Raw genomic sequence first — 27707 nt, 5'->3', positions numbered from 1 at the left:
CCAAGAAAGCATGTGACAGACAAGTGTCAGGGGCGGATCTAGGGGGTAGCCCCCCCTTCACTTTTAGGCTTTACTTGATCAATATGCTAAGGATTATAATGAAATTTTGTCTTAGCATATAATTTTTATCAAGAGTTCATAATATTATGGGCGGGAGAATATCCTACTTCAGTATAGCCTGTATAAACGTGTACTGTGAAGTTATGATGCAACACTATAATCACCTTCAAATGTGTTAATTGGTCAGGCTTTTGCTCAGCAAATAGCGACAAAGGTAGCAGTACAGTGGCTTCAATAAGCAACCCAGTGGAGGTATTATAAACACTCAAAGTGTTAAAGTGATATCCTAGAGAAACCAGTGTTTTACTGTAATTCTTCAAGGTATTGCATCATAACTTCACAGTATGCGTTTATACAGGCTATACTGAAGTAGGATACTCTCCCCCCTATAATATTATGAACTCTTGATTATATGATCACTAATATCAAGAGTTCATAATATAAAAAGAGAGGAGAGTGTCCTACTGCAATATAGCCTGTATACCGGTATGGGTATCTCGAAGTTATGATGCAATATCTATAGTCACTTTCAATGTGTTAGTTGGTCAGGCATACACTCAGCATTAAATTTCAATAACCACTGTAGTTATGGCTTCAATAAGCAGTCCACTGATGGCATTGTCAACACTCCTTAACACTTTATGTGTTGACATGATATCCTAAAGAAATCAAAGTTTTACTGCATTACTTCGAGATGTATTTATACAGGCTATACTGTAGTAGGACACTCTCCTCTCTTTTTATATTATGAACTCTTGCTAATATACAAATATTCATAAACCAACATCTTTCCAAGACATTATCACTGGATTTATGCTAAAGGTTATGCAACAAGGACCCAAATCAGCATTGGAGGCGTACAAGATCGAGATATTCTAATAGAACAGTCACCTAACTACTCTAATAGAACATTATTAGCATAATAGTTAGTTCTGTTTTGGATTTTTTCCAAATCTGCCTGCGCCTATACATACAATGAAGTGCATTGGTCTGTTTAATAGGGTTGTTCATCTACTTGTGTAGCCATTACCGGTACCAGTGTGCTTAATTCAGGTACACAATTTCCATTGAAAATGCTCTCAGATTCAATCTCGTATCATTCAAATTTCAAAATTTTTCAGTTTCAACATTATTATGCATGCATGCAATTGTGATAGGGTGCATCATGTGCTTGGCTGTATGAACCTACCCAAACCTCTCCATTAGAAAATGCTGCAGAGAGCCATATATATCTAAAGGCGGTATATAAAATATCTACAGGCAGAAATATGCATTTTATGTGGAAATGTCTCCAAATTGCAGTATTTTAGCATCTGTATTTCAAAATTTTCCTGGGGGGGGGGGGGGGCATGCCGCAGACCCCTCTAGTTCCAGCATGTGAAGCATGCTGGGAGGTGTGCTTTGCACACCTCCACCCAAGAGAGTAGTACTTTGAGTTAGCCCCCCCCTTTATAAATCCTAGATCCTCCCCTGAGTGTGCATTGTACAAGAAATAGAATAGTATGATTTCTATATACCTGGACAATGACAGTGCAGTTATTAGCAATAGTAGCAACAACAAAGTATAATATAAAACTAAACACAAACAAAGCAAAGACAAAAGTCTAGACAGAGTGATAACAAAGCTCTCTCTCATGCACAAAATGGCAGTGGTCTGAGTATGTGACACTATCCAGCAGACCTACATACTTATTTGACAAGTTGATAACAGAGCTTTGTAAATCACTGGTGCTTCAAAAGCCATCTCTTCAGAAACTGAGATATAGTATAAAAGATTATAGTCAAGAAACACTACAAACATTGATTAATGTCAATTAACATCCTTGGCCCACATGTACTCCTGCTACATGCATGTGGGATATGCTAGTGCTATATAGTTTGGGATTAAATCGAGCAGCCCTACATCTTCCTTAGTCAGGAAGCTAGCTGCTGTATCTCTATTGCTATAACAAGTTCTAAGTCATCAAGCAGACTGACTGTGCTGCCTATGTCCTGGGTTGCCAAGTGTGTTTATTTATTGCATGAGCATGCATGACTTAGTTAAGTCAGGGTTTGGCAACTTTAGTACATAGACAAGGGAGGGTGGGTGATTTGGCATGTTTATGGAGGATTCAATCCCTGTGACAGGATTCAGCACAAGTAATTCCAAGTAGCACCTCTTGCCACGAGAGTAGCAACTGCATGATCAATGTGCGCACATGCAACAGTATTGAACAGTGATGTACGTAGCCAAGAGTGGGCACATGCATGCATATTCAAATTTCCTTAGGACAGCTGAGCCTGTTCCTATTGCTGGTACGAACAAGAGATAAGTACAGTATAGTGCATACCTTAGCAGCACAATATTTTCATTGTAAATCAACAACTTGTATTGAGATAAGTTCAATAATTACATCAACCCAAGTAATTTTAATGCTTTCTATTTAATGCAGAGCATTATGTGATCCAAATTTTAGGCAGAAACACAAGGAAGGAGGGGATATTAATTTCGGCCTATTTTTCATGTCCAGGATGCTAGTAGAGTTATAAGTAACAGGACGGATTCTTTTGTTAAGTGACCTAAAATGATAGATGAAAATTAAATTCTCTGGTGTTAAGCAAGTGGGTTGGAGACGAAACAATTGCAATTGGTGGCTGAATTAAGCCATACAATCTCAAGAGTCAGGCTGAAGTATAAATAGTTGTATACAAGTACAGACGAGTTAAAAGAGAACAAGACAAGGAGGTATAATAAGTTATATAATTAGTTTTATTTCTAGCTTCTATATCATGCAGTAGCATTAGACTAGTGAAATGAGCTGTAGGAACAGCAGCATAGTTAGCTAGATACATTTATACACTTTTAAAACACCAAATGTATGTAGAGTCTACTAAGAATGGACTGGCATTTTGTGTTAGTTAGTTGCATGAGGTGAAATGTGTGGGTGAGTGTGCCCACCCATTCCTGAGGGACTGGCTACATCACTGGTATTGAATATTATCAATTGTGGGTTCTAATTTGTTTAATCCCAACCATACACAGGCTTCTATGCCTGCATGTCAACTTTTGTCAATTATATTTACAGTGGTAAATTGTGTTTAATGTTACTTTTTAAAATTTGATTACGTTTACATCACTGAAGCTATTTCTTGACCACCACCTTCAATATCACAGCTTCTTCACACTAGCCAATTATTCATAGCTTGGCTGTTTTTGGTTTAGTATTAAGGCAGTGTAGGTAGAACAGTATCAATGTCAAGAAAGCCGCTGTGCCACACCTTGAGTACATTTACAGGAAGAAGAAAATGCAATTTTGCACAACTCAATGGTAACAGTTTATACTTTCATATGGAAAATCTAAAATATTCTGTGTGTTCTATTAGAAATCCTCAAAAAAATGTGCACTCTAATATTAGAGTATTACAAAAGTGATCAAATAAACTCTGCAATACAATACTACTGTAACTTCTCTAGTATTCCATTGAATCAAAGCTGATGTTATAGCCATTTTGATACTGATTGGCAGGGTAGTACACTATGATTAAGACCTACTCGTGTCAATCGTCATTATCACAATTATCACACAGCATGATAGTACTGTATACTAGGGACAATGAAGATGTGGGAATGGCCCATGATTAAATATCACCCAAAAACCTGCTTCGATTTCCCCTCACAATGACATGACAGTATTGTTTGTGCAAAATCAAGCCAAAATTGCATTTAGATTGACTCAAAATGTCTTTGTCAAGTTGTTACAATTTAAAAATAATAATTACTTGATGGAATTTTATCCTCTTTACCATGGGGTTCTCCATCGTTAGTACAGGGTTTCCATCCACGGGGATACACATCATGCAATACTATGCAATTAGTATTGTACAACGTGTATGCTTTTGCACACATGTTGTAGACATAGCAGTGCTGAGTGAGCTGTCCGAAAAATATACATATAACCTGTACGAAACAAGCTGTTTCTTGATTTCTTTGGCAAAAACATGGCTACCTAACACGGATACTTTGAGTATGCATAATATTGCACAATTATAAGTAACCAAAATAATGCTAGCCTGCCTTTTGATGAATATCTGCCTTTGTGTCCCATACAAGATATGTAAAGGGGATAGCAGGGGCACAAGGTGGGGAAATTGACTAATCCCAAATCTATAGTAGTAGGGCAAATTAAAACAACCATAAACGCATTTTTCTCTGACTATGACATCACAGTACAGGATCGTTTCATAGCATACTACATACAAACCTTTTCACTTTCGTTGACTGAGATTTTGTGCACTCCTTCCTTTTTCCACATCGGGAGCAGTTAAATTCATGTCAAATTCTAACACGGATATAGTTTTAATCTGTTCGCTTCAAAATTTACTACTGAGTATAGCTAGCTTTTATAAATCATGTCTTAAATAAATAAAGCACGTGTGAAGTTTACTGGTTGAACGGCATTTCTATTATCCACGTAGCACGTCTAGAAGACCATTTTCAGATTTTTCCCATCTCATAAATTGCTCGTGAAAATAAAACCGTCCTTTTTGACGGCTGCGTTCCTCCTTATTAAGATTGTTCACGTGATACGCCTTGGCGGCACTACCATCTCGTGGGTGTGTACGTAGATCGAGTCAATTGATTGATTGATTGGGTTCAGCGGCTTACAAGTTGCTGTAACGGATATGAGTTTCAAATTATTCAAGGTACCAGTTTTATATGTATCGTGCAGTGCATGACCATGTGCGCGCTGAGGCGTGGTCCAGCAATATGTTGGGGGATTTCGGGGGTAAATGCCTTGGCAAAAGTATCGAGAGTTGTATTGCAAAAGCTTTCCCAAGCGGAATAACTCGCCATGTTATGTACTTTTGCTTAGTAACATACTTTATAATTGCAAGACGCTTTGCAAAACTACGCCCACTTTTTAAAAACTATGGTAGCCGACCGGCCACCATTTTCATTGGGGCGAGCCTGAGCGAGCCCCACACTAGCGAGTCGCCCACGTAAATTCGTGTCATCAACCATGCGCAAACAATTACAAAAGAAATCGGAAAACTTACCGAATTAATGCCCACTATACTCCATGCCACGGTACAGTAAACGGCGAAGATTACAGCACTTCCATATATGCTCGTGTCATCGACCATGTAACGGAAAATAAACGGCGTAGATTACAGCACTTCCATATATGCTCGTGTCATCGACCATGTCACGGAAAAATAAACGGCGTAGACTACGACACTTCCAGAGGAGAAAATCCCTTAAATGAATTCCAATGTGAACGGTACATTACCTGTGCTTTTCCTGTCCTTTTTCCTACTGGTGCTCAAACCACGTTTCAACCCCATACTTTTATATAATGTGCATATCTTCCATTAGCATGAATGGCTAGATAATAAGACCAACATTCAATTATGACCTATACTAATATAAAACACTTACGTATTCCCTTCAGGCTCGCCCCACGATGCTGCTAGCATCTGCCTAGTACGAATAATTGCAATTGCGCAGCATTGAACTTCGATGTTGACAGCACCTCAAGCAGAGTAGTATTGTTGAACAACAGACCGGGAGTGTTCAGAGCTTTAAAATTAGTGTTTCTAATTAGATGCAGCTGGTTATCAGGGTTGAACAGGGCGCAGCTGGTTATCAGGGTTGAACAGGGCGCAGCTGGTTATCAGGGTTGAACAGTGTGCGGCAAAACATGACTGCAGTCAGCACAAGGATAGTGCTGGTCTGTGTTCTCAGCTGCTGCAAACATCACTGAAGAATAGTTAGATGGTATCCTCAGTAGGTGAATGAATACATGAAAGCACTCACTGCTCTGCAAGGAGTGTGAATTTTCAATTGCAGAAATGAGAGAACTATTGCCATGCAAGCAATGTGGCTCACCAAGACCTCAGTTCCACATACCTGAACTGAGAAGACAGTATCCTCAGTAGGTGAATGAATACATAAAAGCACTGCTCTGCAAGGTGTGTGGCATACACATTGTGTATTTTTCAATTTCAGAAACAAGAGAACTCATTACCATGTAAGCAATGTGGCTCACCAAGACCTCTGTTCCACATACCGGTATATGCATACATCTTTTGAATGAAAAATCAAATTAATATCAGAGAAAAATTTGTATATAATTATGCATAATGTTGCATACAGTTTAGGTTATCAGCTTGTAAGCTGTTTGAAAACAGTATCTGGGGATCTACAAAGATACGTGTCAGCAGCACTGACAAGCAGTGATATTGCAAACAACAGCACCATCCAATGCCATCCTCATTTCATGTAGCTGCTGTGGAATTATCAATTGTTTCTATACTGAACACATAAAGTAGTTAGTAATTCCCTCCTTTTTGTGTACTGTGTGTAACATAGCTAGTACTCTTGTGAGTGTACAGAGATAGCCATACGCATAATGATGACACAACTAAAACTGATGCAAGTATAGAAATTGTGTAAAAATCATATCCTCAAGTACTAGTGTCTACTGATGTACCACACTACGTCTTGTCTGTCATACTTGATACACCATGCTATCTTCAGATAAGTGAGAGCAAGAGGGGTATGTATACTCACCACACTATACATGAACAGCTTTACACTTCACTTTGAATATATAACTTAAGATGTAGCTCTTCCTCTTTTCTGGATAGTCTCTCAATGTCGAACTTAATGTATTGTGCTCCTGGCTTTTCTTATTTCCAGCAAGTACAACAGAGTAATCATTCCAATATTCTTACAGTAGCTGGCTAGTACTAGTGGCGAGGGTAAGTCATGGTCCAGTGTGACCGACTGGGGAGGGGGGACTCAGTGGCTTGAATCTACACATTGAATATCAGAAGACAGTATTTGTGAGTCGTAAATTACACTCACAGTAAGTTTTCACTACTTCTGTCTGATAACAAAGTTGCGGAGAGTGAAACTTTTAATCGAAACGACTTTCTCCACAATGGCCAGATTTTCAATTCTCTACGACCAGCAGCTGGGTGTCAATTTCCAAGCTCAGTTCACCCAACACTTCATCATTTTCGAAAACACACTTCTCCTTTTCCAAAAGAAACTAAACAGCGGTGCTGCGAAGCAGTATGAAGGAATATGCTATACGCCGCTATGTACACTGGCCCCAATGAAAATGGCGGCAGCTCAGTTACTATGGTTTTTAAAAAGAAAGCGTGGTTTTGCAAAGCATCTATAGCACTAGTCTATCTCTCAGTACGATTCCTTCGCGGAATTAACATCACCCCTGAGCATTGAAAAAGTTTTCCTAGCACTGAGTGTGCAGGTTTTTTGCCCTCAAAAAATGGTGAATGCCATTTTCATGTGATGTTTTATTATTATTTTTTTTTTATTATTAGTGCTTTACAGTGACCAGCACTGAAGGTCTAACAGCAACATGTGCTGCAGCCTTAGGATTACCTAACCTACAAGGACTTAGACCTAGTGACTTGACTTAGTGACTTGACTTACTGACTGAATAAGGTGTAACAGAAAAGGGGCCAAAGTAAGGAAAAATCCCTCCAACCCCAGGATTCGAACTGCAGGTCACCCAATGTCTAGTCGTTAATGATGTAATAAAGTGCCACACCTTAGCGCACACATGGTCAACGTTTTAATTGTGAGCTTGCTTCTCGTTACTGTATAGTAATCAAAAGAGATCATAACGCACAGGTATTAATCATATTACAAAACTGATTAAGGGTGGGGGAGTTAGTTATAGAGGGGGGAGGAAGTTAACAGTGCAAAGGGAAAAGGAGTGACCTATAAAAGAGTCTATTCTAGTCTAGTAAAATATACTTTGAATTGGGGATCAAGGAGTTGGAGGGGATATGTAAATTTCCATTACATAACAATGTTCCTTCTGGATTCAGGCCCATAGCTAGTCTTGTGTAGCCAGACCCTATTTCTCTGCACGGTGCTTATCGATTGAAAATTATAAGCACCAGGGTCTGGGGACTCTACAATAGAAAAGTTCTACAGGCAAATCATCCCTAGGTAGGTGAGCGTTGATTGGCCCTAAACCACTTTCAGAAGAGGTGTGGATGACCACAGTTGGCTTCATCCTTAGCTATAGGCAAGGCTTTGGCCTGTTCAAACTCTAAACCAAGGTAAGAGAGCTATAAAATTTGCTTGTAATGAGCGTAATCATGCCTGAGGTGTGAGCTGCATGATCAGTCTCACCTCCAGACAGCTCGCAGAGAAAATGGCAGATGTAGCTGATATATATAAAGCAAGGTGAAAGTAGTAGTACTGTATTGACTATGCCACGAGCCTGCTATCTGGATGCGAGACTCAGTATATTCACGTGACATATCTCAGACATGATTACACTCATTTCAAGCAAATTTAGTAACTCAGTTTTACCTTGGTTGTAATTAAAGTTTGAACAGGCTGAAGCCTTGCCTATAGCTGAGGATGAAGCCTACTGTAGTCATCCATACCTCTTCTGAAAGTGGTTTAGGGCCAATCAACGCTCACCTACCCAGGGGTAGTTTGCCTGCAGAACTTTTCTATTGTAGAGTCCCCAGACCCTTTCGGAGCAGGCGCTTATAATTTCCAATCGATAAGCGCCGCGCAGAGAAATAGGGTCTGGCTATGTGAGACTAGCCCGTAGTGAGGTTCAGGGGGTTCTGAAGAACTGCCCTCTTGGATAAAAAGGTCCATAGTTTTGGTATGGAAGTCCAAATTTTCAGCAGCAAAATTCGGGTACCCGGAGAATGGAACAGAACGGAATGGAATCAATCGGGGCACGCGCCAAGTTTAAAATTGTTTTTGACAGATCGTCCAACTGTCACACAATAACTGGAATTGTGCTAGATTTAGTTTGCCTTTGTTTATAGGTATGCTAGTAATCGTTCGCTCAAAAGTTCTATTAAATTCCCACCACGTGGCAATGTGTAAATAAAAATCCATCTAGTTTAGTTTAATTCTGATGTAAAAGTACTTCCTTGCCATCCCGAAAGGTAAATTACTGTAATATTTTCATGTTGTAGCAGTATTCAAGCCTTTTTAGTGCAAGTGTCGCTTTTTGTATACTGATAGTTGTTTTTGTTTGTTTGTTTGTTGTTTTTGTTTGCTTGTAGATAGTTTTTTAGTCAATGTTTCGGTATTGCTTTTTGTACTGTGTATGTGTTTTGGGGACCACCTTGTACAGGCTATAAGCCTTTTGTGTACCCTTTCTTTGGATAAAATTGATAATAATAATAATAGTTTTCTGAAGTGACTATAATTCTACCATTATTGGCAGCGATTTACGAGAGTTAGCAAACTGCAGTATGTTATATTAACAGTGGTTGCAAAAAATAGATTAACAGCTTAGCTAAATGATCGTTGTTCAGCTTAGACGATTGCGCAATGCATTATTGCAGTGGGCGTTAAATAGAGCTGTCGAGCAAATGACTTCTAGCATGTCTATAGTAGAAGCAAACTAATTCTAGCACAAAAGTTGGAAACAGTGCATAGTCTGTTTAAAGCGATTTTTAAACTTGGCATGAGCACCTATTGGTTCTATTCTGTTCCGTTTCATTCCGGCTTTCATCAGTACCTGCAAAATTCCATTAGCTACAGTTCACTAAATACCACTAATAAGTAGTAATATCATATCAAAACATATGTATGGGATTTGCCAAATCAAACATTTTCAGGTGGTCAACATTAAAAGTTTTCAAAACACTGGATTAAACTCTTAAAAATTAAGATTTATGCATTAACTAAATCTAATATCTTTTTTGAAACCTCAACTTGGTAAAACAGGCTGATTATACAATCTCATCATTCCTTGTCATTCATTGTCCAATGCAAAATACATGTATTTTACACTATTTTACACTACATACAAAAACACTAATTTACAACCTTTAACTCACAAAATCTCTACAGCACACCATACAATAAAAGAAAGCCCTTGAATTTCTCTATCCAATTCTGACCGTACAAATAGGAAATATTGCCATAGCGACAGTTGTTTACTGCTGATGATGACATAATACGCACTCCATACATTAACCTATTGGAAAATTTAATTATCTCGGCAGGAGAATCCCAATTTACAAGTTGTTATCCTCAACCAAATTCGCTAAATTTGGTATCATTCTACATAGCAAAGGATACTTAATAAGACTCCAACCATGCAAATTGTTAAACAGGTTAGTTTACAGAGATAGCTATATTGAAAAACACGTGTTTTTATGGGCATTCTGAACACATAAATTTTGCGGTACAAGGTTCCTTTTTAGCTTCCCCTTCTTTACTACACAAAGAACTTACACATGAATCGAATCGCCTTTCATCAAGAAATCTGATAAACCAAACTTCATGTCTGTCAACCAGAGTACACGGAAGTTATGGCGCCTTGTTTAGAAGACGGTGTTATTTTATACAAAACAGGTGTAACCCATTTGGAAATCCGGAATATCTTACACAAATTTTGATATGTCAAGCTAAATAAGTGCTCAGAGTAACTTATTCAGTGCTTGTAATGCAAGATCGAGATACTCTAATAGAGCAGTGAACCACTCTAATAGAACAATCACTCAGTCACAATTACATTTTCTTTTAAAAGCTGTATGTAATCATAGTGAGATAATCTAAACTAGAGCCTTCATATAAAAAGTTGGTTCCCCCATACAGACCCATGTAATAGCATCCATGCTTCAACTCCATGTAATGTGTTAATTTCATTGTTTAAGACACTCTTTGTTCTGCTGCACTACTGTTCCTGTTGATCATTAGAGAGTGTTCAATCTTTCCCATTCTTATTCACTATGACATTCCAATACATTATATTCAGATACATTCATGTACAGATGGCTTAATTACAGTAACAGTAGAGATATGACATCCATATAGCTGGTCTTGAACTTACCTAAAAAACTGTTATTTATATTAAGTGAAATGCTACTAAACTCAGCCTTTTAGTACCTTTTTTAAAAATTTCCTGGGAGGGCATGCCCCCAGACCCCCTAGTTTCAGCATGCCTTCACACATCATGCATAATCTGCATCATACCATACAGAAAAGGTCCACTTTTCTTCTAAAAGAACCTACCCATGTAAAGTCTGGCTATAGCCCTGGGATTTGAGACTCTGCAGGTCTAGAGGCTGTAACATAGAGATTATGGTGAAAAATCATTCAAGCAAAATCTATCAGCATGTCTTTGAACAAATTCAAGCCATTGAATATTTACATTAGTGTGGATGTCTCAGACAGAATAGGAATTGGATGAACCATTGACTTGTAACATAACGCATGAGGGACAATTACAATACAAGTATAATAACCACTCCATTAGTCAAGGACATCTGCAGTACACAAAACGTGTTCACACTTAAAATCATCAAAATTACAAATCACGTGAGACACAGTAATCTATGTATGTTTACAAACTGAGTGTGTGATACAATAATAGTATTGTTACAAATCTGATCATATTACACTTGCCCCTCCCAGATTAACCTTGTCCACAAGCATCAAGGTTGATATCTCTCTGGTAGTCGTCGATGTCTTTGAGGGTAGTGTAGTATTGAAGCATCTTCATCATCAGCTGCTGGCATGGTTGTGTGTTCAATTCCCCAATCGTCTCTAGTGCTAACATCAGTTTCATCATCCCTCTTAGCATGGGTGGTGGTGTCTTTTAGGCCTGGAACACAACAATAGCACAGTCTGTTAATATGAAAGGTTTTGGTATGTTTACCATCATAAATTTCTAGACCTTCAACAGACTTTAAAACCCATTCCCTGAGGTCCAACTTGCCTACAGTTGGTACAGAAATCCACACAGGCTCTCCTTGCTTAAAGGATGGTAAACTTGTATGTTAATCATAAAAAGACTTCTGGTTAGCAGCTGCCTGTGCTACGTTGGCATGGACAAAATCCTGTAATTCCGCTAATCTAGCTTGGAGTGTAGTAGGATAATACAGGGAATCATAGGCATGCTGGCTAAGTCCTTAGAGATTAGGTAGATCCTTGCCATACGGTAGCAAGTATGGAGAGATTCCTGTACTGCTGTGACGTGATGTTTGGTATGCATAGCCAAATTATCAGAGCCTCCCCTTCCAACAATGTCAGTAGCTTGATTGTTTGGTCCTCTTCCTTCCACCCATTCACCGTCACGCATATTTCAAACCTTTGGAACCAGTCCTTGGTATCTCTGCTAGAAAAAGGCTTAGGTAAACTGATGTGAAGTTCAGCCATCCTCTGCTACCAGTGTAATAACCACTCCATTAGTCAATTACACCAGCACGCAACACGTGTTCACACTTAAAACCATCAAAATTACAAATCCTGTGAGACACAAACCACATATATGATACAATAATAATTATATGAGTATGCTAGTAATGTTACAGGTCTGTTCATATTACACAAGAAATGATTTACTTACACAGCCTTATTTGCAATATACTGCATGTATTAGCGTTGAAACCAGGTCAGGTCAACCGGATCACATTTTGTCCAGGTCATCCGGGTTTGACTCGCTTTACAAATTATCCGAGTCTGACCTGGATTGGATCACATGTGAAGCAAATTAATTAGTTCCTTGGACGGTATGGAAGTGTATAAATGCATCATAGTCAAGTCCTGATGCAACCCAGCTTCTTTTGCAAGCCATGTCCACTTTCGGACAACTGCCTGCAGCCATACATGCAGCCACACCCGTTTATCAGTGATATTAAAGTCTAAGGTATGCATGAAAGCATGCTCATAGCTGTCTGCTGGCTTATGTGGAGCCATGCCCACTAATCAATTGTACAAGGTATGGTCTAGGCCAACTTTTTCGTGAACCATGCCCACATTATATCGGGAATGTGTCATACTGTTTTTAATTATGGTGTGTTAGGTATATGCAAAGCCACACACTCTTCCAGGAAACCTATCTTGCTTTCTGCAAAATCATGCCCACTGACTAACATCGTTAAGTACTAGTATATTAAAAATTATAAATTTAAAAAAATGAAGTAGGGATCCAAGTGATAAAAAGTAGTGAAACAAGAGAAGAGCAATGGTAGCTATTACAGCATAGCACAGTGGGAAATCCCTACTTTGGCATGATATAACAATTATTTTGTGTTCAATGCCAAAGTAGGGATTTAGCTAATGCCATAGTAGGGATTCCCACTGAGCTATGCTGTAATAGCTACCATTGTTCTTCTCTTGTTTCACTACTTTTTATCACTTGGATCCCTACTTCATTTTTTTTTAATTTATAATTTTTAATATACTAGTTTGTTTAGTTGTTTTTTTTGTTAAAGTATACAGCTATTTATAAACATCCAACTGTTCTATTAGGGTGACTGTTGTATTAGAGTATCTCGAGTCGTGTGTGCTTGCCCAAGAAGGTTGTGGTCATCGCGGTTTCAACCGACTAGAGTATCTCGAATCAGCCTACCAACTTGAAGGTGTGTGGTCACAAATGCAGCTAGCGTAAAAGGGGCGTGGTCATCATGGTCTCGATCGATAGATCGATAATACGTAGAATAAAGAATGGGCGTGATCTTGTGACCTATTTAGAGTACTGGTACCTCTGTACAGTAGTGTAGTCTAAGCACCTTAAATAATTTTGTGGCATCTATTATGCTGCTTAAAGAAAGTGATGATATGGAAAATTAATGCCTCGATATGGTTTCGTTGGATGAAGAAGAAGACAAGCAGAAGATAAAAGAAGAGACAAGGCGCACAGGGTGTACATTCGTCGGAACCACAAAAGGCACATCCCACCAGTGAGTTTATTGTTGTGGCATAAAATGGTGACCATACGCTGTTTCGTTTGGGCTCTAGGCTTGCGACTGTGGTGAGTGAGTGAGTGAGTGAGTGAGTGAGTGAGTGAGTGAGTGAGTGAGTGAGTGAGTGAGTGAGTGAGTGAGTGAGTGAGTGAGTGAGTGAGTGAGTGAGTGAGTGATGAGTGAGTGAGTGAGACGAAATTTCGAGTTTTAAAGATTTTTAAAAAATTCTATATCCAGCCGCCAGTAAGCATTTTCTTGTTTTTAACGTTTCATTTGATGTTAGATGAACTAATACTATTCTGTAAAGGTGATTTCTGTCGCGTAAGAAGTTTCTAAGCTGGTTTTTAAAGGCGGTATTTTTGGCGGCACGCGTCACTTTTGATGCAAACCCTACTTAAACAGTACTACCGTACTGTCTGATAGTGCCTTGTGCTTAACGCATTAGTCAAAACGTAGCTCTTGGTGCATGCCTCACTTTTAATTAATCCAGGTCACATCCGGGTCTGACCTGGATTGCTATCTGGGTCAGCGGGTCATCCAGGTCAGCAATAGTGACTTGGTTTCAATACTGTACTGTATATGATTATCCACACAAAAACAGCCAAGCTGTGAAAAAATGGTGCAGCCTTAAAAAGCCTGGGTGAAAAAAGTTGTGAATCAAAGGTGGCGGCCAAGAAATGGCTGCAATGATGTTAATGCTAATAAATTTTAACAATGCACACAGCCATTATTAAAAATTTTTAGCATTAACATCATTGCAGCCATTTCTTGGCCGCCACCTTTGATTTCACAACTTTTTTCACCCAGGCTTTTTTAAGGCCGCACCATTTTTCACAGCTTGGCTGTTTTTGTGTGGATTTCACTCCTTTTTATACTTTATAAGGCCCCAAAACCAGCCCATGGCTGACTTTGAGGTTTGTTTTTACTCACATTTCTTCTTTTCTATGTAGATACAATGATGATTATTGAAGACAGACTTATAAATGTATTTCATTGCATGATTTAATTCAATATTTGATAATTATTATTGTAATACTCTAATAGAGTGCACATTTTTTTGAGGACTTCTAATAGAACATACACAGAATGTTCTAGAACAATCTAGTACTTCTATTGGAAATTACAAACGTTTGATTATAAGCAGATTTCAACTAGAAATTTCATTTATAAAGCAAAAATCAAGTGAGGTGATCAGTCAAGGTAGCAGTGGTTCAGTGGTTAAGTGGTTAAGGATGCAAGTGTTAGGTATGGAGGTCCCTGGTTCGAACTCTGGTAAGTTTTTTTTTCGACATTTTTTGCACACCTTTTTTACCCCGTGGTGACTGCTCTATTAGAGTATCTCGATCCTGCGATTTTACACTTGCTTAGTTTTTGCTTTTTAACTTTGTCGCTATAACTCTATTGCTATTCAAACTATCAAAAGGCACTGCTACGATGATCAGCCTATCTACACACCAATTTTCAAGTTATTTCTATACTTGGTTTACCCTGTAGCCGTGACAGAAGTTTGATCTTTTTTACGTGAATAAACGTCCATAACTCCTTGAATATTACTCAGATTTACAACAAACTTGGTACGTGAATCCATCGTTACACGTTCTTTGTTTGTGCCAAAGATCGAGGCAATTGAGTTACACGTTTGCATTTTATAGCAATTTTTGCAAAGTGTGCGAAAAGAAATCAAAGCCCCCGTAACCCCCATACGGCATAAGAAGAAAAAAAATGAAGAAATTAAAACGAAATTTTGGACGCCCATATCTCGCAAATGGCTGTTACGAATTTAATCAAGTTTGCTGTGTGGCGTACCCTACCTGGGGGACAGCTATAATACAAAAATAGTGTGCTTTGGAGAAGGGGCCATGGAGCTATGCATGCGTGAAAAAGCTGTTTTCTTTCTTCCTGTAAATATACTCACTGTGTGGTCGCCGGCTTTCTTGGCCATACGACACACTACCATGTGTCTTGATTCCTTGAAGTTTATGATCAATTAATACTCCAAGGTACTTGGTAATTGTGATTTCTCTGATGGAAGAATCTACAATATCATAAGTGTAAAGTATAGGACTCTTTTTATTTGTAATCTGTAAAATTCACATTTAGAGGGGTTGAAAGGAATTTGCCACTTGTAGAAGCTCTGTTATGAACATACAAGAGGAGATCATTGATATATACATTAAAAAGAATAGGGGAGCTAGGACAGTTCCTTGTGGCACACCCAAAAGTACATGAGTAGCACGAATGACTTGTCATGTTGTCTGCTACAACATGTTGAAATCTGTTTATTAGAAAAGCTTGGAGCCAAATTAATATCGGTCCACAAATTCCAAAATGAGAGTGTTTCTAGTACAAACAGGCATGACGGACTTTATCAAATGCCTTGCTATAGTCGAGAGTTAGAACATCACACTGACCTCCTCTATGTAGACACTCAGCAAAGTCATTTACAGTGGTAATTAGCTGGATATCACAGTTTTTATTCATACGAAAACCATGCTGTTCATCTCACAAAACTTCATATATATGCAAATGTTTCAAAATATTTGAGTAGACATTATGTTAATGCATATACAGGTGAGTGAAATAGGTCTAAAGTTACAGGGGTTTGGATGATTTAATAATTCAGCAACACCCTCAATGTGGACTTGAATGGGTTGACACAAGAAAGAGATCTCCTTCCATAGCTGGAGGTGTCTTTGTTTGTAAGTACTGATGAAAAGTAATATTTGCAGCCAAAGAGTCAGTGAAAGTTTCACCTTGAAAATTAAATAGATCCATACCACAAATGTTATCTTACCTCTTACTTTTGATGTAAGACCATAATTTCTTAGTTACAGTATTTTTACTTGGATCTATGCACCATATCAGATACACGTTTATTGTACGCAAAACAATTCTCATTGACATTCCTTATTAAGATTACAATACTTGGTCCAGTGTTGTGGTTCATTTGTTTCATGAGCATGATTGTAATCTCGTTGCTTCTTCTAGATAGGCACTTAATTTGAGTTGAACAAAACTGAAAATGTATCATACAATACAATAGTATCATACAGTACACTAGTACTGTATCATACAGTACGATAGTACTGTATAGTAGGGACCACAAAGGAGTAGGCGTGGCCCATGAAATATTATCACCCAAAAACAGCCTCAATTTCCCCTGATGATGATGAGGCAGTATTGGTTAGGTAAAACTAAGCCCAAACAAGCTTTCAGATCGGCCCAAAATGCTTTCAATAAGTTATTACGGAATAAAAAAAAATTTTTAACAGAATTTTCTAGTGACTGACTAACTGAGTAAGCAACTGATGCCTTCAGATAAACGTAACTCAATAACGGCTAAGGCTATGGGCTCGATTTTTTCACTGTTCGGCGTCGCTTCAGCTTGTCAGATGCCTTTTGGCATACCGCAGTACATACAATACATTCTTCATGGACTTACCGGTGTCCTCCTTTGTGTCCCATTCATCTTTGCTGATAGCGAAAAGTGTCAATTGGCGATAGCATGTGATGGCTTCCCTTTGTAACAGAAATCGTCCATATTTGTCATAGTGGCTATTTTGATAGCAGAGGTGCTTTTCAAACAGTTCTTGATTCGTACTGCTATGTAACGGTTGAACATAGCCGACAACGAAGCATAATGGATACTTCACTTTTCAGACGATAATTGGGGTGTGCAGTGCCATTTTAGATCCAGTATGCGTGGGTTCACCAGTCATAATAATTATTTACAAAAAATGTTAACAAACAAATACACAGAAAAATTTGGAATTTTCGACTAGAGTAGGGACCATAGCACATTGATAAAAAGTATTGAAACAAGCTGGAGTAGTGCACGATATTAAATCACAGTAGAACAATAAAAAGTGTCCCTACTGTGCTCAAGATGCCATAATGGAAAATGCACAGTAGGGATATAATACTTCTTATTGTTTTACTGTGATTTAATATCATGCACTACTCCAGCTTGTTTCAGTATTTTATATCGATGTGCTATGGTCCCTACTCTAGTTGAGAATGCCAAATTTTTCTGTGTACTTGTACGTATGTGATAAAAGATGGAAAGATAGTGTGGAGGGCCAGATAATCATACTCCACACTGATGATGAATTTCCCCTCCCCCTAATGATCCCCTGATATCATCCCCTGTAAATTCTCCCTCAGCTAATGGAAACTGTACAGAGATCCTTCATCTGAAGCTACATTGCTGTCTCACTAAATTGCCAATCTCTAGTAGCAAGGAAAGAGTCCTTTATGAACTTACTTGGTCTTCACCACCTTGATATTGTATTTGGTTCTGAATTATGGTTGAAATCTAACAAGTGAAGCATTTCCTTCTCGTTATACAGTTTACCATAAAGATCACCCTGATGGATGTGGAGGAGTTTTTATTACTTGTTGCAATGCCCTTAGTACCACTTAGTATTTCTAGTTCTGAATTAGTAGCATGTCAAATCCCACTTGCAGATCATTCTTCGCTTATTGCCTGTTCTATTTACTGTCCTCCCTCCACTGATGTTGCTTACTTAGAAGAACTTTGCAATCAACTTAACCAAACCATCCAAACTCAGTTTTGTGGATCACTGAAGATGCCAATCTACCTGATATTGACTGGTCCAACTCATGTATATCTGGTCGCTCTTATTCGCTCAGTATGGATTTCCTACTTGACAATGCATTAATCCAAATTAATAGTACCCCAACAAGGAGCTCTAATACCCTTGATATCTCCATTACAGACAGGTCCTCACTAGTGATGTGGTAAGTGGGATTAGTGATCATGAGGCACTCTTTGTTAAATCGTTAGTATCAGCCCATTTGTCTCACCCCTGCAAAATAACTATTTACTTGTAGCCTCAAGCTGATTTTGATGATATTAGGAACAGAATTGGTTTACTCTGTGAAGAATTCACTAAGTACACCTCATCCTCACCTGTTGAAACTTTGTAGAACACTTTATAACAATTTGCAATACATGCTTAGACCTAGTCCCTACTAGACTTAATTTTGAACAACCATGTGCCAACTGTTGTCTTCAAACTCTGTTCTTTTTGTGCTAAAGAGGGGTGAGGTCTGGAGTAATAATAAAAGTTTCTAACATTTTCGGTGTTAGCAGATGACCACAGTTTAGTTTTGTTTTCATTTGCGATTACCATTGCTATGTAGAGCCAGTAAAATTGTATTAAAATTCTTAGTTCTGGTGCAAATGTATACCATAGCCAGCAAAATAAATCGCCCCCAAGGCTTACTGTATGTTTAGATTTGACTCGAGATTAGATTACAGGATCAGGCCACTCCAAATAATTTGTTTTCCATCCATTGCCCAAGGCTTGGGTAAGAACATTATGATTAACAGTAGTACTTGTATGTGCATTCATATGGCTTCTCGTAACTTTAGCACTTTGTAGAATAGGCAATTAATACACCCAGAGACAGTGCTTTCTGCATTCTGAATAATTTAGTTCGACTGATTGTTGTAACTGGCAATGAACCTTTCTTACTTATGTCCGCGATTAGCGAGGTGTTGTACTGTAGTGTTTGCCATATCTGGGAATTGTGCACTGTCCGGTTTACAGAATAGAGAGGTGTCTGCTATTGAGGGGGGAATTAATACACACAGATATCGGAAGTTGCATTTGGGACTTTATTAATTGTCCGTTATAAAGAGGCTGTCCGCCATTCAGGGGGTGTCCGTTAAGAGGGGTTCCACTGTATTTTCTTTGCATACTGTACAGGCTCAATAAAAGAGATCTTGTCAGCTCACGTGTCGTTGTGCTATCAAGGCACAGATTTGCATTTGTGTTACTGTAAAGGAAAGTACAAGCTTAGCATACTTTTGTGCAGTTTTGTATGGTTGTGCCAGGCAAATAATGGCTTGAAAAGCTGCCAATCTTGTAATGGAATAATGGAAATGGACCGCTCGCCCACATGTAAATATGCCTGAGTCCAGGATGGGAAACAGAGAATTTATTTGGAATGGCCTTAGTTTATCAATTTTTGTCAACGACATGGGTATATCTATATACACAGAAGCTATTGCCTGCAAGGGCACTCTCCACACAAAACATACAAACATACATACACAACCCATAAACGATTGCTACAAAAGATACAGAACAGGTTAATATAAGCTTTGCACAAAAATAAAACAGAATTTGATAGCTGTAAGGATGTGGAGAGGAATGGTGTTCCAAAGGAAGGAAGTGTTGACAAAAAATGAGTAACAATGAAGATTGATAGTCAACATAAAGTCACTGTTGGATGTGATCTAATAGTAGTGGTAGTGGTAGAAAATTGAAAATATCATGAAAATGAAATGGCAACTCTGTTATGTAGAATATCACATGCATATGGGTCAGACTGATTAAAAATTAAAGATCTCCTGATATGGAGTAGTGACCAATTAAGTTCTTAGTTTGAAGGCTTAGTAGTTACAGCTGATTCTGTAGTTCCATCTACTAAACTGCAACTCCAGATCTGACAGGCAGCCATTCAGAAAAGCTGCATTAATATTTTAGAGTTTAGAAAGAATCAAACCATGATAAAGATTGCCACAAATGCTAATATTCTCAAGTCAAAGTAACAGTCGCTGATGTGGGACAGAATCAAAAGCCTAGCAAGGTAGCCTTAAAAACAATGGAGGTGGGACTGATAAGATGATAGGAAAGTGTTTATCACTTGTTTTACGAATTGGAACAATATTAACACCCTAGGTAGTGAGTCTGAAGAGTTGGAAAATGATAGAGGTGAACAAATAAAGTCTGCATCAACTCTTAGCAGATGGGCTGGAATACTATCAGAGCCGTAGGGTTTATCACTTTGCAAATGACAAGTTCTTCATAAAAACATTGTCTAGTGTAAACTTGATAGTGTCAATTAATTTAGGCGAGTAGAAATGGATGGACTCACACAGAGATGATAGATTTGTACGATCTTCAGTAGTAAAAACTGATTTATTCACTGAAAATAGAGGCTTTCTCAAGGTCATTACAGATGAATGATTGAGAGGAGAAGGAGGCTGATGACAACGTATCACTGAAGTGACAATATTCTGAAATGGACCCTTTACTGTTTGCCCCCTGTACTATCTGTACCTCAGTGCACTCACTACATATCATGTATATGTAGTGTCCTCGTTGCAGTTGCATGATTAGAGAGGCTTGGATTATTGTACATTATTACTGCTTTAGCTTAACTTATTGCACTTTGCGTGGAAAGGATCAAAGTGCTGACATCAACTGTATTTCCATGCAGTATCAGACAGTACAGTAGTACTGTTAAAGTAGGGATCCCCGCAAAAATGACATGTGCTGCCTATATGCCACCTTTAAATTTCATCCTAGAAACATCTTACAAGATGAAAATCACCTTTATGGAGTAATATTAGTTCATCTAACATCAAATACAGCAAGAAAACACTTACAGACACTCAACCAAATATAATTTTTTAAACCACCAAAACTCAAAATTTTTGTCTACCTGCCTGCCTGTTTGCCTGCCTGCTTGCCTGACTACTCACAAGGCTAGAGGCCAAATGAAGCAGCACATGGCCACTGTTTTATGCCACAATAACAAACTCATCAGTGGGATGTGCCTTTTGGGGTTCTGACAAGTGTGTGCCCTCTACACCTTGTCTTTCCTTTATCTTCAATCAGGCTGGTCTTCATCCTTCTTTATCCTATGAAACCATGTTGAGACATTAATTTTCTCTGTCAAAACTTTCCTTGAGCAGCATATTTAGACACCACAAACTTATTTCAACGCTCAGTAGATACCTGTAACTTCACAATAGGTTCAATACTATGCCTATTCATTGGTTGATTAGTTGTAACAATCAAGCACTGAAACCACACAAGTTTACTTGATCACAATGACACATCCCGTTATTATTGACCTATATTTTTTAGCTGTATTCAAAATACTAGCACAATGAAAATATGAAACAGTGACACACTCCCTGCTGACTCAAGATGTTCTTATACAGCTGTCACCCTAATAGAACAGTCACACGTTTATAGCTGTATGCGATAAAAAAAAACAAAAAAACTAAACAAACTAGTATATTAAATATTATAAATTTAAAAAGATAGGGATCCAAGCGATAATAAGTAGTGAAACAAGAGATGAATGACGGTATTACAGCATACTTTGGTGGGAAAATCCCTACTTTGGCATTGAACAAAATGATTGTTATAACATGTCATGCCCACCCAGCTATGCCATCATTCATCTCTTGTTTCACTACTTTTTATCGCTTGGATCCCTACTTCATTTTTAAATTCATTAATATACTATATATACCATATGGCCAATTATCCATATAACTGTGTCTGCCCACTTACGTTTAGTAGAGAGGCTTGGATTATTGTATGTTATTTAAATCCATATGTACAGTAAAAATGCTGCTTTAGCTTGGCTTTATGGAACAAAAACTTCAAACACTGAAATAATGTACAAACATGCATGTGCACATTGATTAAGTTTATACAATGCAAGTAGAGCTGAGTAATAGTTGAGATTATCATGATAGTGAGCAACAATCGTGATGCTATCGTGCTAATCATGATGCTATCGTGCTAATCATGATTCCATCGTGCTAATCATAATGCTATCGTGCTAATCATGATGCTATCGTGCTGATCATGATAAATTATTCATAGTCAAAAAAGAAGCAAACATAATATTGTCAAGGTTGAGATAACTGTGAAATTCCAGTAGAGTGTGCACCACAAAGATTACAACTGTAGTACGTAACAATGGAGTGTTAGAAAAGCAGATATGTGATGATTATTCGTGTGTCATGATCATAGATGTGAGATTGAGTGTCTTTTATAACTGCTAGTAATATTGTGATACTATCACTATCGTGATATAAAAGTTACTATCAATCATGAACAGTAATAGTTGTGCTATCACTCAGCTCTAATTGCAAGGCATGTATTGCCTGTGTTATTGCATGTGCTATTGACATTGCTGTAGTTGGTATCAAAAGATGTCATAAGAAGTATGGCTACAAGACAAACTTGTTTGCCCACTATTGTTTCATACCGTCCACAAGGACCAAAGACAGACATGCTCAGAAGTCAGTCTTCTTTGCCTAAACTACCCGTGCCATGTCTTCAGAAATCATTGTATAAATATTTGAAAGCAATTAGACCAATTGTCAGTGATGCAGAATATCTAAGAACAACTGATATTGTAGAAAAGTTTGGTAGATTTGGTGGAGAAGGGGAGAGACTTCAAAAGGCATTGGAGGAGAGAGCTAAAACTCATGATAACTGGGTAAGTGGTTATTATGATCTTGATTATATAATACATGTACATTCCATGCAAACGTTATTTTTTCTATCTCAAGTATATGGAAAACATTACAATAATATATTTGAATAGGAATAAAAAGCAATAAAACAAGATAGGTCATCTATACGTAGCTGCAGCTATGCCAGTGGACGTGTAATCCCTACTTCATCACATACTTCATCACATACTGTATATAAGAAAAATTAGGAATTTTAAATTAAAGTAGGGACAGTGTGTAGTGCTGCAATAAAAAGTACTGAAACAAGCTGGATCGGAGTAGTACGTAATGTCCAAATACTATTAAGACAGTAAGAGGTGAATATCCCTACTGTGCTACACTCAATGCACAGTAGGGATATTCACTTCTTATTGTTTTACAGTATTTGGACATTACAACAGCACCGGTGATGCTACTGCTGCAGTAAAAATGCAACGCTCTTGGGGGAGGGGAATAGGGGTAGGTCATGACACGTTCAAGCTCACGTGCACTATGAAGTGCTATTTTATTAAATGCGGTGACACTACCTGTTTGAAGTACCAGATCGTACATCAATGATCCTATTATAATCATTTATAATCACTGTTATTGTCAGTGTGAAAACTGTGACAGCCATGCATCATCATCACCATATTAGCCCCTTTTCACCATAACAGATGGGGTTTTTTTATCGAGAATCACACCATTGCAAACAACAAACAAAATAGAACTGTAATATGTATTGCACTCCATTGCACCCCTTCCTCTACTATTTGTACACAGACTATTGGCTCATATGAAATTCTTTCAGAGTTTGCTCAATACTATTGTATGTGAATTCATGTGTGCTTATCCTACTCCCCCTGATACAACAGAGATTCCTCTGGCAGTAGCAATTGCTTGTGGAAGTCAGCTAATGAAACAATGGCATAATGGCATCAGTGATCTTAGCTTTGGTAACATCGTAGTCTTTCTGTTGTGCTTCAATTAGTTTGAACCATATGGCAAGAGCTTCACCTTCTAAAAGTGTTGGCAGTTAAAGGCTTCTTTTCTCTATCCCATGCATTCATACAACAGATGTTAGATCACTGAAGCCACTCCACAACATCTCCTGAGGTAAACGGTTTAGGTAAACTAATGTGTGGTGCTTCCTCTACAGATACCTACAACACAGTCAATAGTAATAGTAACAACTAACAGTTACACATGCTCTGTTCTAATTAGTGTACAGCAACAACTGACTATTGTTTTTGCACATTTTTTTTGCTTCTTGGTGACTGTTCGTTTAGAATATCTCAATTGCACTTGTTTCACATGTTTGGTTTTTGTTTTATCTTTATTTCTCTTTAGCTAATACTCTCAGTACTTTCAAACCACAAAATGTTTGCATTTCAACAGTTGCTTCACGTACAGGCCGATTTTCAAGTTATTCCATCAAGAAAAATCACCCGTAGACGTGACAACAAATTGATTTTACAAATTTTCAAAATTGCATTCCCTTGTTCTTAATTCAATCTGTATGAAAATTAGACTGTAAATGTGCTGTATTGCCCTCTAAATTTGAAGTAAATTGACTAAAGCATGTATGAGTTATTGTGCTTTTCTAAAGTGTACGAAAATAAAAATAATCAAGAATACATAATAAGAAGATTAAAAAGAAAATAAAATCAGATGAATGTTGAAAGTGCATATCTCAGTGATGGCTGGGTGGGTTCAACTCAAATTTGGAATAGGAGGTGCCTTACTCCTGGGAAGTTTCAACAGCAAAACTGGTTAATTTCTGTTCAAGCACTATCAAGCTATGAATGTGTGGAATGGCGTTTTCTTGGTTCCTTGTCTGTTTCACGTCCACACTAGCTTTACTTGGCCACACAACACACTATCATGTGTCCTGATGCTGTGATATACATGTGGCTGTGACTGCTTTATTAGAGTATCTCGATTGCCTCGATGCTTCTCTCAAGTGAGCTACACAATAGATAAGATGTATGTCTTGTTTCTTTCCTTTCTATGGCAAAACTGTACCTGATTGCAGATAGGCCATTAAGGGGCGTGATCACACAGCAATGATAATTAAGGGCATGGTGGTGTGTTGTGATTGTTTAACAGTGTGGTCACACTATGCCATTGTTTTATAAGTGTAGCTATATGTATCTAGACTATCTACTCCCTCTTACAGTAGTGTAAGCACTTTCTATAGTGTTATGGCACTTAAATAAATATACCTGAAAATGTCAACGCAGAAAGTTAATGCCTCGGTATGCATGAAGAAGAAGTCAACCATGTAATTGAAGTTAAAAGGAAAGGCAAAGCGCAGAAGACAGATACTCTTCAGAACCAGAAAAGGCATATGGCTCATGTGAGTTTGTTATTGTGTCATGAAATGGTGGCGTTACACTCCTTCATTTGGCCTCTAGCCTTGCAACTGTGGACTAGCAGGCAACCAGGTAGGTAGGCAGACCAAAAATTGGGTTTTGGCAATTTTTAAAATTCTAAATTAAGCTTTCTGTAAGTGTACTCTTAACTTTAATGCTTGATTTGATGTAAGACTATTCTGTGTGATTTTTTTGTTGCAACTTTTCTATGATGGTATTTTGGCAAGCATCGTTCATTTTAAAGGGGAACATTTTAGGAGGGAAACACTATTACCATGTTGTTTGACTCTCACAGATTAATTTATAAGCATTAATTTTAATTCATTCAATGTAGTTAAATCTTTTGCATCATACAGTATAGTAGGAACCACAAAGGTTTGGGCATGACACATGAAAAAACATCACCCAAAAACCAGCCTCAGTTTTCCCTGATGATGATGAAGTAGTATTGGTTAGGTAAAACTAAGTCCAAACAAGCCTTCAAATTGGCCCGAAACGCTTTCAACAAGTTGCTTTATATAGAATTTAAATAAATATATATATATATAAGTGGAATTTTCTAGTGACTGACTGACTGACTGACTGACTGACTGACTGACTGACTGATGTTTTCAGACAAACGAAACTCAATAACGGCTAAGGCTACAGGCTTGATTTTTTCACTGTTCGACTTTGCTTCACCTGAACATGTCCCTTTTGGCATACCGCAGTACGTACAATGCATTCTTCATGGACTTACCAGTGTCCTCCTTTGTATCCCATTCATCTTTGCTGATGACAGCGAAAGGTGTCAATTTGGCAGTAGCACATGGTGGTTTCCCTTCGTAACAGAAATCATCAGTATTTTTCATAGTAACTGCTTTGATTGCAGAGGTGCTTTTCGAACAGTTCTTGATTTGTAATGCTCTGTAACAGGGTAAACGTAGCTGACAACAAAGTGTAATAGATACTCCACTTTTCAGACGATACCGTAATTTGCTTTATTTTTTGTTGTAAAATAATTTTCGTATGCAAACACTTGTACGAAAATTTCTTGCACGAAAATTTTTATACAAGATCAAACTACTCTAATAGAGCAGTCAATCACGTAAATCATACGAAAATATTTTTACAATAAAAATTTCTATCATGAAAATTTTTTGCACGAAAATAAAGCAAATTATGGTAATTGATAGCTGGCGCACGCAGCACTATTCTTTCTTTTGATACGGTATGCGTGGGTTCACCACTCATAATAATTTTATTTTACAAAAATGTTAACAAACAAGTATAAGAAAAGGAATTTTCAACTAGAGTAGGGACCATACATAGCACATCGATAAAAAGTACTGAAACAAGCTGGAGATATTAAATCACAGTAAAACAATAAGAAGTGTTATATATCCCTACTGTGCTCAAAATACAGTAGGGATATAACACTTCTTATTGTTTTACTGTGATTTAATATCATGCACTACTCCAGCTTATTTCAGTACTTTTTATCAATGTGCTATGGTCCCTACTCTAGTTAAAAATTACAAATTTTTTTGTGTACTTGTAATATTAATATTGATGGAAAAGATGGTACAATACTTAGTTCATGTGTTTTGATTTGTGTTTCTTTAGCTTAAGGAGTGGTGGGATCATGAGGCTTATTTAGGCTTCAGGGAGTCAGTAGTGATCACCAGTAATCCATCCATCACACATCCAATGTATCATGTTACTGACCAAGATTCATTTTTTAGGTAAGAAAGTGATTTTACATACAATATATCTGTACATGCATGGTATTAAATATATATATAGGGAATAGGTACATATAAACATAAAGGGTGGACAAGGTTAAAAGACTGGGTGCTACACTGTACATTAATGCATTAAACTTGGCTTGGAAATGTGCTATGAATGGCAAAGTGTGGTGTGAAAATAATCGGGCCTTTAATAAATCACAACAAAAATGAAACAGAAATCACATAATTGAACATACAGTATGTACAGGCTCATGTATGTATACTAGGCAGTCTATTATGCTGAGTTCCATGCCAAATTTCATATGGTGATACGTACAGTGTATTTGCATAATTACGGCATACAAATACACTGCACTCTTAGTACACCATGTTTAAGAACCATGGCTAAAGTAAGGATTAAAGATTAAAATTAATTTGCACTGCAGGTGATAATCTCCCTTGTTTAGACACTTTTTATTGTAATGGTCCCGTAACTTTCTCATTATTTCCTTGCACTTGTTTGTTATCTTTTTTGTAATAGTAGAGTGGCATGTACTGTATATCTATATATAAAGCTGTCTGACCATCTGT

At 37.7% G+C, this 27707-nt stretch overlaps 1 protein-coding gene across 1 annotated transcript in view; it reads left to right on the top strand.

Moving 5' to 3' along the window:
* Positions 1-4590: 4590 nt before the first annotated feature.
* LOC136251169 (carnitine O-acetyltransferase-like) overlaps positions 4591-27707 on the top strand; it is a 39156-nt gene continuing 16039 nt past the window's right edge. Inside the window, exons 1-3 of the mRNA XM_066043563.1 lie at positions 4591-4743; positions 22735-23037; positions 27013-27131. Of these exons, the coding sequence (XP_065899635.1) occupies positions 4723-4743; positions 22735-23037; positions 27013-27131 (443 nt within the window). The 5' untranslated portion in view covers positions 4591-4722. The remainder of the gene's footprint in view (positions 4744-22734; positions 23038-27012; positions 27132-27707) is intronic.

This window comes from Dysidea avara, chromosome 3, assembly GCF_963678975.1.
Source record: "Dysidea avara chromosome 3, odDysAvar1.4, whole genome shotgun sequence".
Taxonomy (NCBI): Eukaryota; Metazoa; Porifera; class Demospongiae; order Dictyoceratida; family Dysideidae; genus Dysidea; species Dysidea avara.
This window is presented reverse-complemented; position numbering and strand designations above follow the sequence as displayed.